The 17,469-nt window shown below is 57.8% G+C and overlaps 1 protein-coding gene across 2 annotated transcripts in view; it reads left to right on the forward strand.

The window, feature by feature from the left end:
• Positions 1-17,469, forward strand: part of LOC116958305 (nucleolar protein 4-like) — a 372,491-nt gene that overhangs the window by 317,113 nt on the left and 37,909 nt on the right. For both annotated transcript variants that reach the window (XM_032980855.2, XM_076071964.1), the window contains exon 7: positions 16,700-16,918. In XM_032980855.2, coding sequence (XP_032836746.2) covers positions 16,700-16,918 — 219 coding nt within the window. The remainder of the gene's footprint in view (positions 1-16,699; positions 16,919-17,469) is intronic.

A 17,469-nucleotide genomic window follows, 5' to 3' on the forward strand; every position in this document is an offset into this window, starting at 1 on the left:
TTTGAGGCTGAGTCGACCTAGGGGGAGGCCCAGGACTGGTTCAGATAATCGTCACCGGTGTTGGCCGTGAGCGGGAATCGAACTCGGCTCGCCGGGTTCGTAGCGCGGCGTAGCGCTAACCGCTACACCACCGCTCCCCACCTACACACAGCCACGCTCACTCACCCAGCCACGCACACCACACAAAACACACCCACGCATTCACATACCCGCATGCACCTCTGAGAACCCCACCTACTCTGCCACAGGAATTATCGGCCGCCCTCTCCTGATTTTTCCCCAACGTGCGTTTGTTCGCTGCGCACGACGCCACGCCAAGCTGACACAGCCGTTGCGCCGATGGGCGGGGGGTGAACCCGACCAGGCTTTTGTATGCTCAATGCACCGTTGAGTGGAAACTTGTCATTTTTGTTTCCTCCTGCCACCACCGCCGCCGCCCACCCACCCACCCCCCCAGGGGAGTTGTGCATTAATGTGCTCCTTACTCAGGCATGATTCCCTCCAACTTGTTAGGGCCACAGCAGCACGATTCGGCTGCCTCGTTAAAGCGCGTGTCTGTGTGCACGCGCGCGCGCATGCGTCTGTGTGCATACATCGCCACTGGGGAGGCGAAGTTGGGCAGGCGTGTTGCTTGCCACCCACCCCCTCGTGTACCGTGCCAGCCTTCATAGGTGCTCGCTTACAGCACTTGCCGCAACATTCCGTTAAGGCTTATACGGGGGGGGGGGGGAATCTTTCTGCGCACGGGGAACGGAGGCGCGGTGGTTAGCGCACTGCGCTACAAACTCGGCGGCCTGAGTTTGATTACCACTCTCAAGTCAACGTTTGGTGAGGAATATCTGAGGCAGTCCTGGACCTCCCCTAGGTCGACTCGGCCTCCAATAAGTCGGTGATGCAGTGTGTAAACATCAGCATTGGGGAGACAAAAGCGGGCGAACGAGGTCCTGTCCTGGCCAGCCAACTCCCTCCTGAGTCGTGCTGACCTTAATAGGTGCTCACCAACAGCACTTGCCACTCGTCTATTCAAGGCTATGTGGAGCATCTTTATCTTCGTACTGTGTTAATAGGCGTCTCAAAGATGCTACTCGCGTTGAGGCGCCGGTAGCCGGCACGTCAGGGTGTGCTGCGGTTTTCTCTGCCGAGACGGCGGATGAAGGGAGAGCCACGCGGGGTTGCCGTGTCAGCGAGCGGCGACTTGGGACTGCTGCAGGTAATGTCAGGGAGTGGGGGTGGAGGGAGAGGGAGTGGGGGTGGAGGAGAGGGAGTGGGGGTGTAGGAGAGGGAGTGGGGGTGGAGGGAGAGGGAGTGGGGGTGGAGGAGAGGGAGTGGGGTGGAGGAGTGGGGGTGGAGGGGAGGAGAGGGAGTGAGGGTGGAGGAGAGGGAGTGGGGGTGGAGGAGAGGGAGTGGGGGTGGAGGAGAGGGAGTGGGGGTGTAAGAGAGGGAGTGGGGGTGGAGGAGAGGGAGTGGGGGTGGAGGAGAGGGAGTGGGGGTGTAGGAGAGGGAGTGGGGGTGGAGAGGGAGGGGTGGAGGAGAGGGAGTGGGGGTGGAGGAGAGGGAGTGGGGGTGTAGGAGAGGGAGTGGGGTGGAGGAGAGGGAGTGGGGGTGGAGGAGAGGGAGTGGAGTGGAGGAGTGGGGGTGGAGGGGAGGAGAGGGAGTGAGGGTGGAGGAGAGGGAGTGGGGGTGGAGGAGAGGGAGTGGGGGTGGAGGAGAGGGAGTGGGGGTGAAGGAGAGGGAGTGGGGGTGGAGGAGAGGGAGTGGGGGTGGAGGAGAGGGAGTGGGGATGTAGGAGAGGGAGTGGGGATGTAGGAGAGGGAGTGTAGATGGAGGAGAGGGAGTGGGGTGGAGGAGAGGGAGTGGGGTGGAGGAGAGGGAGTGGGGTGGAGGAGAGGGAGTGGGGGTGGAGGAGAGGGAGTGGGGTGGAGGAGAGGGAGTGGGGGGTGGAGGAGAGGGAGTGGGGTGGAGGAGAGGGAGTGTGGGTGGAGGAGAGGGAGTGGGGTGGAGGAGAGGGAGTGGGGGTGGAGAAGAGGGAGTGGGGGTGTAGGAGAGGGAGTGGGGGTGGAGGAGAGGGAGTGGGGGGGAGAGAGGGAGTGGAGTGGAGGAGAGGGAGTGGGGGTGGAGGAGAGGGAGTGGGGGTGGAGGAGAGGGAGTGGAGGGAGAGGGAGTGTGGGGTGGAGGAGAGGGAGTGGGGGTGTAGGAGAGGGAGTGGGGGTGTAGGAGAGGGAGTGGGGGTGTAGGAGAGGGAGTGGGGGTGGGGGAGAGGGAGTGGGGGTGTAGGAGAGGGAGTGGGGGTGTAGGAGAGGGAGTGGGGGTGGAGGAGTGGGAGTGGGGGTGGGGGTGGAGGAGAGGGAGTGGGGGTGTAAGAGAGGGAGTGGGGTGTAGGAGAGGGAGTGGGGGTGTAGGAGAGGGAGTGGGGGTGGAGGAGAGGGAGTGGGGGTGGAGGAGAGGGAGTGGGGGTGGGGGTGGAGGAGAGGGAGTGGGGGTGTAAGGAGAGTGGGTGGAGGAGAGGGAGTGGGGGTGGAGGAGAGGGAGTGGGGGTGGAGGAGAGGGAGTGGGGGTGGAGGAGAGGGAGTGGGGTGGAGAAGAGGGAGTGGGGGGTGGAGGAGAGGGAGTGGGGTGGAGGAGAGGGAGTGGGGGTGGAGGAGAGGGAGTGGGGGTGGAGGAGAGGGAGTGGGGTGGAGAAGAGGGAGTGGGGGTGGAGGAGAGGGAGTGGGGTGGAGGAGAGGGAGTGGGGGTGGAGGAGAGGGAGTGGGGGTGGAGGAGAGGGAGTGGGGGTGTAGGAGAGGGAGTGGGGTGGAGGAGAGGGAGTGGGGTGGGGGTGGAGGAGAGGGAGTGGGGGTGTAGGAGAGGGAGTGGGGTGGAGGAGAGGGAGTGGGGGTGGAGGAGAGGGAGTGGGGGTGGAGGAGAGGGAGGGGGGTGGGGGTGGAGGAGAGGGAGTGGGGGTGGAGGAGAGGGAGTGGGGGTGGAGGAGAGGGAGTGTGGGTGGAGGAGAGGGAGTGGGGGTGGAGGAGAGGGAGTGGGGTGGAGGAGAGGGAGTGGGGTGGAGGAGAGGAGTGGGGTGGAGGAGAGGGAGTGGGGTGGAGGAGAGGGAGTGGGGGTGGAGGAGAGGGAGTGGAGGAGAGGGAGTGGGGTGGAGGAGATGGAGTGGGGGTGGAGGAGAGGGAGTGGGGTGGAGGAGAGGGAGTGGGGTGGAGGAGAGGGAGTGGGGGTGGAGGAGAGGGAGTGGAGGAGAGGGAGTGGGGTGGAGGAGAGGGAGTGGGGGTGGAGGAGAGGGAGTGGGGTGGAGGAGAGGGAGTGCGGATGGAGGAGAGGGAGTGGGGTGGAGGAGAGGGAGTGGGGGTGGAGGAGAGGGAGTGGGGGTGGAGGAGAGGGAGTTGGGGTCGAGGAGAGGGAGTGGGGGTGGAGGAGAGGGAGTGGGGGTGGGGGGGGTGGAGGAGAGGGAGTGGGGGTGGAGGAGTGGGGGTGGAGGGGAGGGAGTGGTGGTGGAGGAGAGGGAGTGGGGTGGGGGTGGAGGAGAGGGAGTGGGGGTGTAGGAGAGGGAGTGGGGTGGAGGAGAGGGAGTGGGATGGGGGTGGAGGAGAGGGAGTGGGGGTGTAGGAGAGGGAGTGGGGTGGAGGAGAGGGAGTGGGATGGGGGTGGAGGAGAGGGAGTGGGGGTGTAGGAGAGGGAGTGGGGTGGAGGAGAGGGAGTGGGGGTGGAGGAGAGGGAGTGGGGGTGGAGGAGAGGGAGTGGGGGGTGGAGGAGAGGGAGTGAGGGTGGAGGAGAGGGAGTGGGGGTGGAGGAGAGGAGTGGGGTGGAGGAGAGGGAGTGGGGTGGAGGAGAGGGAGTGGGGGTGGAGGAGAGGGAGTGGAGGAGAGGGAGTGGGGTGGAGGAGATGGAGTGGGGGTGGAGGAGAGGGAGTGGGGTGGAGGAGAGGGAGTGGGGTGGAGGAGAGGGAGTGGGGGTGGAGGAGAGGGAGTGGAGGAGAGGGAGTGGGGTGGAGGAGAGGGAGTGGGGGTGGAGGAGAGGGAGTGGGGGTGGAGGAGAGGGAGTGGGGTGGAGGAGAGGGAGTGGGGTGGAGGGAGGGAGTGGGGATGGAGGAGAGGGAGTGGAGGAGAGGGAGTGGGGGTGGAGGAGAGGGAGTGGGGTGGAGGAGAGGGAGTGGGGTGGAGGAGAGGGAGTGGAGGAGAGGGAGTGGGGGTGGAGGAGAGGGAGTGGGGGTGGAGGAGAGGGAGTGGGGTGGAGGAGGGAGTGGGGTGGAGGAGAGGGAGTGGGGTGGAGGAGAGGGAGTGGGGATGGAGGAGAGGGAGTGGAGTAGAGGGATGTGTGTTGTGTCGAGGCCCCAATGGTTGTTCTCGGTGCCGAATCCCAGCGGGTGCTCCTGGGTTGGCTGGTGGTGGGGGGCAGGAGGGGAAGGTGGAACTGTCCGGCTGCTCGCGCGCGTTGCGTGGTGGCTGCACCCCAGGAGGGAGCGTCCCAAGCGTCGGCGGCGTCGGCGGCACGTACTCAAGAGTGGCCTCACGGCTTGGGGCTGCATTGATTTAACGACCTTGGCGCTAATTACAGCGGCGCTCGCACGGTGCTCGCACTCGCACGGTGCTCGCACGGTGCGCCTTCTCACACATGGCAGCCCCCCTCCCGCCTCCCCGCCTCCCCATGACTCCTCCACCCTTCTTCGCCTGAGCTTCACCCGCTCCTTCACACCCCCTCAGCTCTCGGGGGGGGGGGGCAGGGTAGCTCAGAGAGTGAAGGGACGATGGAGGAAGAGGAGGCGTCTGGTTGTGTTGGGGGCGTGGGGGGGGGTTGGCAGCGGAGACTGAGCGGGGAGGCGAGTGGGAAGGGAGCTGCGGTTTGAGCGGGGGATCTTCTCTTCTTGTCCGCTGCGAGTCCTCTGTTGCGGAGCGTGTCGTGGGCGGCGGGGGTCACCAGCGAGCGGAGTGCCGGGAGACGGCCCGCAAGAAGGATCATCACCACCACCACAACCACCACGTGTCCTGCGCCCATGCTTGGGCGATTCCTACCCGTGCATCATCCGCGTCACGGACGTGTCAGCTGGGGGCACTCGTGTCCGTAGCCAGCACGACCCGCCGGTCTCCCCCGCGCCAGCGCTACGGCCGTAGCTGCCGTAGGTGAGAACCGCCATCGCGGTCTCCTTGTGGAGCGTCCCGGAGTGGCTGACGCATAACGAGTCCATTCAGTGGCTCGCCGGCCCAGCCCCGGCCTGGCCCCCCAAACCAACGCCAAACTTCCCCGCCCGCCCCCCTCCCCTCCCCAAACTACCAGGGGAGCACGCAAAACCCTGGTCGCCCTCCGTTCGTCCAACCCGTCACCGTCGCCGTCTGTGTGACGCGTGGAGGCCCGCGTGGCACGTGCCGGGGTTTTTGCGCGGCGGGCGCCGCACGGAGGCGGTCTCCTCCGCGATTTTAACGAAGCTCCCTCGGCCGTGCCGTTTAATTGCCGCGCGATTTGGGGGGGACGCGCAGACGGGGGGGGGGGGTGGGGGGGATGTGGGTGGGGGTTGTTGGGGGGGGGGGGCTGGAAATTAGCTGCCGCCTTCTGCCTTGCCCGCCCGCCGCTCGCTGTCAGGTGCCGGACACGCGCCGCCGCGTAATTTCCAGCTCGTCTCATTAGCGGCGGCGGCGGCGTTGCCCCACCCCTCCCCACCACCCTCCACCCTCCCACGCTTCCCCTTTAACCGTGAGCACCAGGAGCCGCTCGTCACGCTGGCCGGCCGGCTCCCTGCGAGCTGTCCCACGGCACTCTTCTCATTCTTCTACGGCCGCGTTGGGAGCGTGCAACGGGAACGCCGCGGAGGAACGCGTCCAAGGTGCGCCTCTGTGTGCACGGGCGCGCTCAGCTAGGCGTACGCGCAAGAGAGCCCTTACGAGCCCGGCGACACGGCTTCGATTCTTGGCCACGGCCAACGTAAGTGGCGAGTCATATCTGTCACGATCCTGGGTCTCTCCTAGGTTGACTCAGCCTTCGATCAATACCTGTTGGGGGGAGTAGAGACGGCACTGGGGACAGGCCGCCCCCTCGTGCGCCGTGGGTCCTCAATAGGTGCTCGCTAACAGCGCTTGCCTCAAAAGCCTGTGTCGGCTAGATGTGGGGATTGTTGTATGTATGCGTATACTCTATGTAAAGCAAATAACTTAAAGGCCATTCCACTGCTGGATGAAAGCCTCCCACACATTGCCGGTGATGGGGGTCGTTTGTCGACACTTCACTGTGCTGGTCAGAAACATGTGAAAACCAAAAAACCTTGGAATTTGGGCCGCAGCAATTATGGCCCAGAGGTTGATCGGCATGTCTGATGGGGGGCACGGTTAGCCTAAAATTCTACATAGATCGAAGTCCACCGAGTGTGACGCTATAGCCATTAGAAAACGGGCAAAGCCCACTGTCAGTTACCACATATAAATCTACATAAACAGATGGGGAATGTAAAATGGAATCTGTAAAAGTTAATGTGGCAAAAAATCACATCATCATGGAAAATATTAAATTGCAATGCATTGTCTCAAGGATACGAGCTGTTTATGCCTTGAGCATTTATATATATTTTTATTTCTGCTCTTCTAGCCTTGCGTAGGATCATCTACAAACTGTTGAAAAAGCAATTAGCAACCACGTCGAGATTGGTCAAGGCTTTTTTTTTTTTGTGGGGGTTGGGGGGGGGGGAACTCTTGCGAACGTTCCGGCGATGTTTTTGAGCCCCGCACGCCGTCGCACCCTCAAGCTGCACGTTCCCCCTCTAGGCAATTATCGGCTGCAGGATCCTTGCTCGCTCATCCTCGCTCGCTCATCCTCGCTCGCTCATCCTCGCTCACTCATCCTCGCGTGATCGCCCGCTTATTAATGATGGGGCCTCGCCACTCGAGCGCCGGAGCTGTTGGGGGGTTTATAAAGTAAAACAATAATAACAAGAATAATAATAAATGAAACCACAAGCCCTGGGAACACAGGGAACTGCGGAGGCTTTGAAATTGGATGTTCCCGAATCCATTTCTCATTTCCTGTGTTTCGGGACAAAGGTTTTGTTACATCAAAGATACGACGTGCATTTCGTTATGCGAGGAGCGGCGGCGGTTGGCTCGGTGGAGTCCCCACCGCGCTACGATTCCCCGGCCGTGGCTAACAACAGTGGTGAGCAATATCTCCCAACGGGGTCCCTGGGTCCAACAGCGACGGCCGCACTGACCGGCGTGGTGAAGTATGGTCACACAACGATTGCCTTGATAGTACAGGATATTGACAAAGCGATGCGAGTTCTGATGATCATTATTTAAATGTATTTACCGATATATATTGTTGCAGTATGTTCGCAATTACACGATGCAAAAAGGGAGAGCATGCCCATGCTCTTGAGAGGCTGCAGTGACCGGGTGGAATTATAATTGTGCCCGATGACCTCCACTGCTTACCGGGTTCGACAAATCTGCACGGATCAGACGAGGCCTCGTCACAACAACACCCGGCAGGCATCCCGCGCCGCTGCGATGTTCGTGCTCCGTGGAGAATAAGTCGGAGGCACCTCTGACGTCAAACGCGTAATCTGCTTAACGCGCCGGGCTAAGTTGAACTCCACGTGAGCCACGTGGCTTCATAAAGCACCGTGAGCCGACTGACAAGCGGTCGCTCGTTTGAAAGATCTCTGAAATAGACTTCTTTTTTTTTAGCCTAATCTTTGCATTTTCATATTAACAAGATTAATAATAATTATGAGCCCTTGTGTCAGTCTACTGCTGAATGAAGGCCTCATAATGCCGTGTCGGTTGTGGGCGTTTGACCATACTTCACCATGCTGGTCAGTGCAGTATGGTGAAGGGGGGGTGGCCCTCCAAAACTAGTTCAGAAATCACATGCCACCGATGTTAGCCGTGGCTGGGAATCAAAATCGTTGGGTTCACGGCGCAGCGCGTGATCCACTGTCGTGACATCATCACCGCTCTGCCCCACGTGTTTGCCCCATACAGACATAAACCGTCGCGGATTAGTGTCACGCTTGTTGTTTGTCGTCAGACTGTGCACGTGCAGGTTCCACACGTTGGACTCCCCAGGTGGAGACGGATGCTTTCGATGGATTCTTGCATCGTGAAGCTCTGAGAGATGGTGATGCCTTGGTGAAGCCTCCATGCAGCAGTTGATAGATCACGGCTGATGGTGACTTTACCATATATATATTCTGCCCATGTTTGGTCCGCTGTCGGGGCTGTTTCGTGCCGCGTAATTGTTTGTTACTCAAACTCGAAATTATTTGCTGCCTTTGTCTTTATTTGGCATTCACATGCGTCGAAAGTAATTTAATTACGTACGTATTGTTTCTTGATATTCGGCATAATCATATCAATTACTGTACCGTGAACATATTATCTAGATCTGAAGTTTTCGTGACTGCAGGGATCCATACTCTTTGGTTCTTTCCGTAATAATTTATTTTATTTTATACCTACGTGACTTTACCGAAAAAACCAAAGAGTATGTGAACACATGATTGTAAGAGCTGTTTAATATCGCAAGGTTTTTCTTGCAACTCAGATTTCATACCTGAAACACTTCTAATGCAACCAAGATGTCAGAAGAGTAAGGCTGGCTCCAGGCAGCTCTCAAGACTGCCACCTTCCTGAAGGCAAAATAAATAAACCGTACCTCCGTAAAAAAAACGCGCAATTTCCACGCCTCTACGTTATCCGCCGAGCACTGCAACAAGGAAAGACCATCACAGGTCTCCTGCAGAGAAAGCTTTGACACTCCGGACACAGCGACGGGGTTAGCATCGCTTTCCTCAAAAATTGAGCGCCTGGCGTCAATGGGACACCGTTACCGCCCTCCCTCTCGGCTCAACGTTCGAGAAACCCGTCCGGGCGTGCGTGCGTGCGTGACGCCGGCTTCCAGCGTGCGTGGAAAAGTAGTGCTGCCGCGCCGCTCGCTGCTTTCCGTATCCCGCAGCCAGCAGTCAAGACCAAGGGCACCCGGGCGTTCATCGTCAGGCTTGACCTTCGCCGGCGCAGGTGAAGCGGCGTGATTTTTGGGATGAGTTTTAGTCGCCGCGTGGATCGCCGCCCGTTTCGCTCGCGCCCTCGGAGGGGAGGAGGAGGAGGAGGCGGCGGCGGCTGTCGCTGTGCGGCGAACGTGTCGCGGCTTGCTCCCCCTGCTGCACCTCGTGATCCCGTCGCGAATCGGGGGATCGCGATTTCAAGAATATTTTTTTTTTCGGACTCATTTGTAGATTTTCTGCTCTTTTCTGTTTCGTTTGTTCAGTTTTGTTTGCTTCGTTAGCCTACAAATATAGTTGGTATGTAATTTGCATAAACAATCGTCTTTCTCATCCACATTACCACGTACTGGGTTGAGTGGTTTGTGCAGTGGTTAGCGCACTGCGTTGTGAACCCGGCGACCTGAATCCGATTCCTGGCCATGACCAATACCAGTGGCGAGCGATACCTATCCATCATTACAAAGCGACTATGAAGTCAGTTTTTTAACAATCACATTTTGGACCTTCACTCGGTATTTCTGCTCAGCACCTTTGTTATTCCAGGTCCGCGGATGATTGATTGATGCTGCAGGCCCTGTTTTGCAGCGCCAGTCCCCGTAATCCAATGATTTTTAATTATCGCAATGTCTCCCCTATAATTTTTTTGTCAAAGGTGTTAATTCTGGACTTTTGAACAGCCCATCTCACCCATCAAAGATGCCCCAGAGATTGCAGCAAATGCTCCACTGGAACAAAATAAGGCCTTTTGATGTACGTGAAAGGCAAAAAAAAATGACAATTTGAGCGACGTAAATTTTTTTTAATAATGTGTATATATATATCAAGTCAGTGTTACGTGTCCCTGTGCCCAAACCAGCATTGGAGTGGCACATATTTCCACTCTCGGCCCTGAACCGATGGTGCGAATTCCAAAATTTCCAGTGCCAGGACCAGTCTCTCCATAGGACCAGGAATGTTGACCAGGATCCAATTGAATACGTGAATAGAATTTTCCAAATACTCCCTGAGCTTAAAAAAAATTCCATGCAGAAAACTTATATTGCGTAAGGATCTCTTTAAACGTCTGGCACTCGAATAAAAACAATAATTTCAACTTTGCTCTGCACGGGATGGCACAGAACGTTGGCTGCAGGCCAAAGGTTACAACGCCTCGAGCTGCCAGGGGTTTAAAACACACAAATACCGAGAGAGATCGCCTCACGGCGTCGCGACAAGGCCAATCCAAATGTCTGCCAGCAAGCGGAAACGAGTGGATAATTTTTTTCACGCCAAACTCTGGATGCTGCCGTGGCTAAATTGACGGTGTCCTGAAATGTCGCTAACCAACATATGTTTAATATTCACTTATTATTTATGTTGTTATATATATGCGTGGGATAAAGCATGCCACTGTACTATCCTCTGGACAGTTCAGTCGTCACTTTTTTGTTTTAAATTCTCTCTCGATTTGCCTTCCTCTCGACAAATGCCCCTCTTCATGGCCAATGCCATCGCGTGGATTATCACGGTTCGTTTTTGTTGTGTTTTCTTTTCTTTTCCAGGACACCCACCTCGATTGTCTAAACATTTCTTCCATTAGCATTAACCGTGCTCAGCGGGCACTTGTCCCGACGCAGCCACCGCGGTTCATTGTTCATAAACCCCTGGGGCCCAGCGGGTGGAGGATGTAGGAGAAGGCCCTGTGACGACCGTGGGCGGTGGTGGAGAGCTTGGGGGTAGGGGCGGTGGGAAGCATTGGGGGCCGGGGGTTTTGAATCCCAAGTGGGAATCTCTGATGAGGTCCCCAACCACTTGCAAACACTTTTCCCTGCAGCTGTAAACACAGACACACACACGTGCGCGTGTGTGTCTGTGCGATATTGTATATATATGTTTATATATAGCGTTTGAGCGACCATAGCCCCACGCGCTAGCGGCTCGTCCGTGGCTGCGGGGTTTTTTTGGTTGCCGTCTTTGCGAACTCCCGCTACGGAGTGGGGATATCCAGTGAACACCGTTTCGGGTTTTCCACCCAAGATATCTGCGTGGCCTGCCAGCAGAACAGGTCTGGTGATAGCCTGGCAGTAGTTAGTGGCAGCAGCGGCAGCGGCAGCAGCAGCCACAGCCACTCGTGCATTCAGCATCGCCTCTTTCCCGATGTACTAATTAATTAATCACCCGCTCATTCGTGTCAGTCAGCTGTAATTACAGAATCCGAGCCAGAGTTCACTGCCGACCTTAACTGGAATTGCGTCCCTGTGGTGCCGGGCCCCGTGGTTTATAATGCGCATAACAAATACGGCAGTGCGCCGTTTAACCAGGAAAAGTCCTTGAAGTTGTTAGAATATTTACATTGGGGTCCTGGCAAGAAGACGAGCGAGTGGTACACCAGTTGCACGTGGATTCTACAAATGAAAAAAAAAACGAATACCTGTATATATTTATTACTGCCCGTTGTTAATCCGCGAATGGATGAAGGCCTACCCGTGCCACGTTGGTCAGCAGGTGTTGTTTGACCATACTTCACCACGCTGAGTAGGAGCGGGTTAGTGACCGGGGCTGCTCCAGGCTCGGTTCAGATGTCACTCGCCACTGGTGACGCAGTGCGCTAACCAATGCGCCACCACTCCACCCCTATACCATCATAATTTTACTTCATTTCTCAAGGTGAGACCTCAAAAAGGTGATTCTCTTGCTAGGGTGCCGGGGTCAACAGGAGACTGGACCCACAGCTCGATTACAGAGCTGAAGTAGAGAGCTGGGACAGATGGATTCCTAAGGCCTCTCAGCCCAACAATCTTGAACAAACTTAATTTTTTTTCAATTGTCTTTTTTTTGCTGCTGCTGCTGCACACATACTGAGCGTGCGTGAATAGAAGCGTGTGCAGCCGTGGAGATGAGGCCGGCTTGGCTGAGCTTTAATCAAATTAACACGAGGCCTGCCGCCGTCGCCGCCGCTGCTGTTGCCGGCTCGGCGTGCTGAGGTGTGGCCGTAATTCGGTTCGGGCTGGCAGGGGGTGGGGGTCACTGACACAGTCAGCGCCTCGCCTCGGCTTTTAATCATCGGCTTCTCAGGCGAGCGTCGCGGGGGGTGGCGCAGGGTGGGGTGGGGTGTGGTGGAGGCAGCGTAAATGGGGCCGGGTGGATGGGGAGGCACGGGTTAGGGATGGGGTGCGGAGGGATGGGGAGTGTGGGTGTTAGGGTGGATGAGGGGGTGGGTGATGTGGCACTGAGCCGGGGCTGGGTGGTGGTGGTGGGGAAGAGAGAACATGAGAGAGACACAGAGAGAGAGGGAGGGAGGAGTGTGTGTACCGTGCATGTTTGAGTCTGCCAAGGGCAGGTTTTTTTTGGCAACGGCGCAATGCTCCGGGCAGGAATATACGGAGCTGATGTGCCCACGTTTACAGCCCACCATTGGATGCAGACCTTCCCACGGAGTGCCGGTAATGGAGGTTGTTTGAGACCATACTTCACCACGCCTGTCAGCGCAAGTTGGGGAGGAGGGTTGGGGCTAGGAGTGGTTCGGATGCAACGCGTCATTGATGCCAGCCGTGGCTGAGAATTGAACTCGGGGGCGGCCGGGCTCACAGCGCCACCGCTCTCCCACTGTGCCGCATCTGAAGTCGGCCACGTGCATTGAGAGCGTTGCTCGCGGCAGCAATTTGCGGTGGGGCGCCCCCCACCCCCCCCAGGTTGACGGCAGCCAATTGGACGTAACGCTCGCCACGGAGATGGAGCCAGGGCTCCGTGCCTCCACCTGCCTACGAGGTGCCCTCTCTCCGCTGCCTGGCCCCACACCAACACAATCGCCTGGGAAATGGCCAAAGACCATTGTTCCATCCCTGTACAGGCACCGACTCTCACGGTGACACGCTCGCCCACGGTGACACGCTCGCCCACACACGCCTGAGTCTTGCTTAGCCGCACACGTTCGGCTCCACGTGGCTCTTACGCTGGCTGCTGCGATTTTTTCGGAAGTCCAAGTGAGGTTCACAGCAAATCCAATAGTGTGGTGCGTGAATTATAAACTGGCGGTGACGAACAATTGCTGAGAAATGTGCATCGTCTTACAGAATGAACTGCTGCGTAGAGTTTTTTTGTGTCGCGGGCTACGCTGGTGTGTCCTCAGGAAAGGACAAACCCAGCCCGGAATTCCTGAGCGTCTTCAAATGTGAGGATGCAAATTATCATCCTCATTCGTGGTTGACAATGCGTCTTCCTCTTGCACCGCATCGGGCAGTTTACAGGAAGCTGTAGGACGCGTGGCTTTAGGAGACCTCATTCACATCCTATAATCAATGCAGCTGGCTGCCGCTGGTCATTGCTTCTCAGGAGTCACATGCTCGGGAATCCTCTGACGTCACATTAACATTGCATTAAGATTTTAACTTTTAAAAAATATCGAGTTGACCGCTACGCGACGAACTATTTTCTCTTGCAGAGCATGGGAGAAAGTGTCGCGCGTAAATAAAGAAAAATCACTGAACGTGATCTCAGAACTAGATCTGTAATATTTCCTTCTGCGGGCCGCTCTCTTGTCACGTGGGGTTGCATTGCTGTGCGGTAGTTCCGACCGGACACTTCACGACACATCGCGAAAAAAGACAAAAAAGCCGCGCAGTGCGGAAACACGCTTCCGCATGCAAAAAAAAACATGCCGGTGTTCTAAGGCCTTAAGATTCTGCGCGCAGCAGCAGAGGCCACGAGCCGTTCCACAAACCCACGCGTCCGCCGCCGCAGCACGCGGCCGTGGGGAGGAATCCGCGATTGGCCGGCTGTGCTGTCAACGTTTCCAGCCGAGTAAGGCGCTTTGATTTCGTGCTCCTCCTGTCGGCCGTGGTATTTGGGGGCGCGGTTTTTTGCGAACGCGGTGGGGTGGGGTGGTGACATCGCGCCACGCCGGCGCCTCTGACCCATTTATCGGTCCCGTGGCAGCACCGGGCGACGGTGACAAAGCCCCTCCGCGGAATCGCTCGCGCGCGCCGCCTGACTGAGAGGGATGGGGGTGCCGCCGCGGTCGATGAGGCCGCGGCGACGCATCCACGGGAATTGCGCGATTGATTCGGGAGAACGGGACCTCCAGTTTCACTTCCCAGCCACGGCGCGACGAGCCGAATTTATTCGCGGATGGATTTGGGGAGAGCCGCGCGTGCTGGATGAAGGTCTCCCTGGTGCCGTGGCAGTTGTGGGGATTGCTTGACCGTACTTCATCATGCTGGTCAGCACTGGGATGGTGAAATGGGGCCCACAACTGGTTTGGATCACTCACCAGTGATGTTGGCCGTGGTCGGGAATGGAATTCAGGTCGCCGGTTTCATAGCCCTGTGTGAGAGAGCACTGTGGCGCGCAATTTTACTTTACAAGCAAGAGGCATGAAATAATGCACTGGGTAGAATGAAAATGGACACACGAATGGAATGTTGCAGATGATAATTTATTATTTCAACTTGCACACTTACACGTCTTGTGCAGTTGGTTCACTCACCCCTGCAGCCACTTAGAGGCATCGCTGTACATTCATCACAACAATGGTGGCCACGCTTAAATCGTCATCCCCAATTTGTGACAATTAAAGAGGTCGGGGTTAAGTAATCCTGCCGAGAAGCTCTTTTCGAGAGTCCGTTGAAATTTCCGATGAAATTCACGAACTGCGCGCGCGGTCAGCACCCCCGGCGGAGTCGTCGACATTGCGAGGGTCCTCGACGTGAGCGGTTATCTCGGCACCGCCACCTCGCCCCTGGCTCACCAAGCAACCACTGGGGATCTGTGGCAGTGGCGAGCGACGTCCAAAGCGATCGTTGCCGGGCCAACCTTTCACCACCCCGCGCTGACTGACCAGGGTGGTGAAGTACGGTATAAGGGGCCATCCATTTAGTACATATGTAGTGGATTCGAATCAGGTGCACACACAACTTCTTGGGAGGCAACACTTATTTATTAATGAACACAACAGTTAACTCTTACATCACGCGACTTACTCTAGCTAACACACACTTCTCAGATACTCTAGGGAGGTACAGCCTCCTGTCTTGGCGGGACTTACACGTCTATCGCTATCCTAGAGTCCTCCGGCTGGGACCTACACACGGATCTCTTCTTGGCGTCTTCACGATGCATCTTCATTCTTGATACGGGCTGCAGCCTCGAACCTCGTGAGGGGGCTGCTTATATGGGCCTCGGCGTGACCGGGCCCCGCCCCGGCCACTCCTCCCTTCGAGAACCCTCTCGAAGCCCCCCTGCTGTCCACGTGCCCCCCGAGGTGCCCCCTAGGCCCCCGGCCCCCACTGGGGTCCAGTCATGTGTCCAGCCGAGGTCACAGAGAGTGCCACGACCTCACACCACCCTCGTGGCCTCCCGAGTCCAGAACCGGCCCTGACGTCATTCCCGCCTCCAGCCGGGATGACGTCATGTGTGTGTGTGTAGACCCGCGTGGTCGTGACGCTCCCCCGCATAGTGACGTCACACGTGTGCGTGTGTACACAGTAGTGATGCTACCATCACTACACATACGCATGGAGGGGGGGGGGGGTTCACCCAAATGCGTACGCTTGCGTATGGGGGGGGGGTCTACTTACTATGTACGTACGCATAGGAAGTAAACACGTGAATATTATTAATCCTTGATTGTTTCTACGTAGATTAAATATCGCCCGTTCCATAGGATTCGGGGAGGGGGGGGGGTCAAGTTTTGACAGATTTTTGCGTACCTACTAAATGACTAAATGGATGGCCCCTAAAGCAACCCCGCCCCCCCCCCCCCGTAACAGACACGGCACGGGGAGGAGGCATACGTTGCAAGCGGTGGATTGACAAATGGTTGCAAATAATGTTTTATATTCTCATTAATGCACGTGAACGTTGTCCGCTAATGACAGCGTCGGGCGTGTGAGAGGCAGTGTGGCCCGGGGAGCAAGCCGAGCCCCTGTGTTCCCAGCCACGCGTGTGAACACGCGACGCGCCCCTATCGCCGTTTTGATTTTATTTCGCGAGGGCCCCCAACAGCCTCCCCTGTGCAGGTCGCGGTCGGGACACCATTTCACTTCTCCGTAAAATGGGTCAATAAGTTTATTTTTAGCCTCCAGGCTCCCCAGTTCCCTCTCCGTCCTGGCGAATGATTTCTGCCGTACCACCTGTTTGCTGCTCAGCTGAGTGTGGTGGAATTCAACTAAAGATAATGCCGCCGTCGTCGTCGTCCTGAGCTTCGTCGTCAGTCGCGGGACGCCGTGTCCGTTCTACCACGGGTGCGACCGTGTGCACGCGTTTCCCCCATCTTGTGGGGAACGGTGGTGCAGCGATCAGCACTACGCTCACGGCCACGACCAGTGACGATCATCCGAACCGTTCTTGGGCCTCCCCCAGGTCGACTCAGCCTCAAATGAGTACCTTGTGCAGTGCGTAAATATCGCCACGTGGGAGACGTGCCAGCCTTCATAGGTGCTCGCTAATGGCGCTTGCTCCATACACTCCGTTAAAGGCTGGAATATCTTTGTCTTTGCCCCCCCCACCCCATCCATCACCGGCGTTTCCCGACATGGCCCCCCAGTAGCGTACCAGCCCTGCCCGCGACGACCCAGCGCACGGTCGGGGACAGGTGGACCTCAAGGCCGGGTCCTTGCATCGCCGGGACCTTGGGCGAAGCTCCACGGCTTGGAGAGGCCTCCGTCCCATAGTGCATCGATCGTGACTGGCGATGATTGATGATGACGATGATGACGTGCCGCCCCCATGCCCGCGTTCCTCCCTCAGTCCCCGCACAGGGGCGTAGTGGCGGCCGCGGCTGCTGTGGCGGTGGTGGCGGCCGGATACGAGCTGCGTCGCCGGGAGGCGGTGGCCGCGGTGGCCGCGGTGGCGGACGACGCGTCGCCCGTGCGCGGCGGGGACGATGACGACGACGAGCACGACGAGGACGCGGAGAGGATGGGCGACGTCGAGGGCGCCGACCCCGAGAGGCTCAAGGCCTTCAACGTGAGTCGCCCGCCCCTTCCCCACCCGCCCCTTCCCCACCGAGATCCCCCAACGGGGTGACCGTTACGGCGCTAGCAGCAGGCTGTCGGCGGCACGGATGGCTGGGGGATGGAAGTTCCAGACTATGGGGGCAGGGCGGGGGGGGTGGTGCAGCAGAGGAGGATGAACGTTACCTCCCACGTCCCTTAACGTGCCACGCATTCCTAACCCAGCGTCATTGCAATCCCACCTCGTCACTCCTCTTTTTCGTCAAACCCCAATGATGCGTGTGCTCACTGAACACGACGCCACCCCCGTTTCCCTTCCTTTCCAATCCTCGTTCTTTGATTTCAGATGCCTTCCTTTCCCCCCCCGTGCTGTTTATTCCATCGCTCGCCTTGACACACACAAAAAATAATAATAATAATAACGTAGCTTGAAGATGAAGCCACAACAACAATCATGGATTCCCAATGGCCCCTATCGACTGCGGCGCGGCGCTTACGGACGCTCGCTTGTGGCGCGCCACGCTCGCGTGCCGTCAGGACGGACACCCGAGCGTCCCGGCGTAG

The sequence above is a fragment of the Petromyzon marinus genome, chromosome 3 (assembly GCF_048934315.1).
Source record: "Petromyzon marinus isolate PM22_M1 ecotype Great Lakes invasive population chromosome 3, UKy_Petmar_22M1.pri1.0, whole genome shotgun sequence".
In the NCBI taxonomy this organism is placed as follows: Eukaryota; Metazoa; Chordata; class Hyperoartia; order Petromyzontiformes; family Petromyzontidae; genus Petromyzon; species Petromyzon marinus.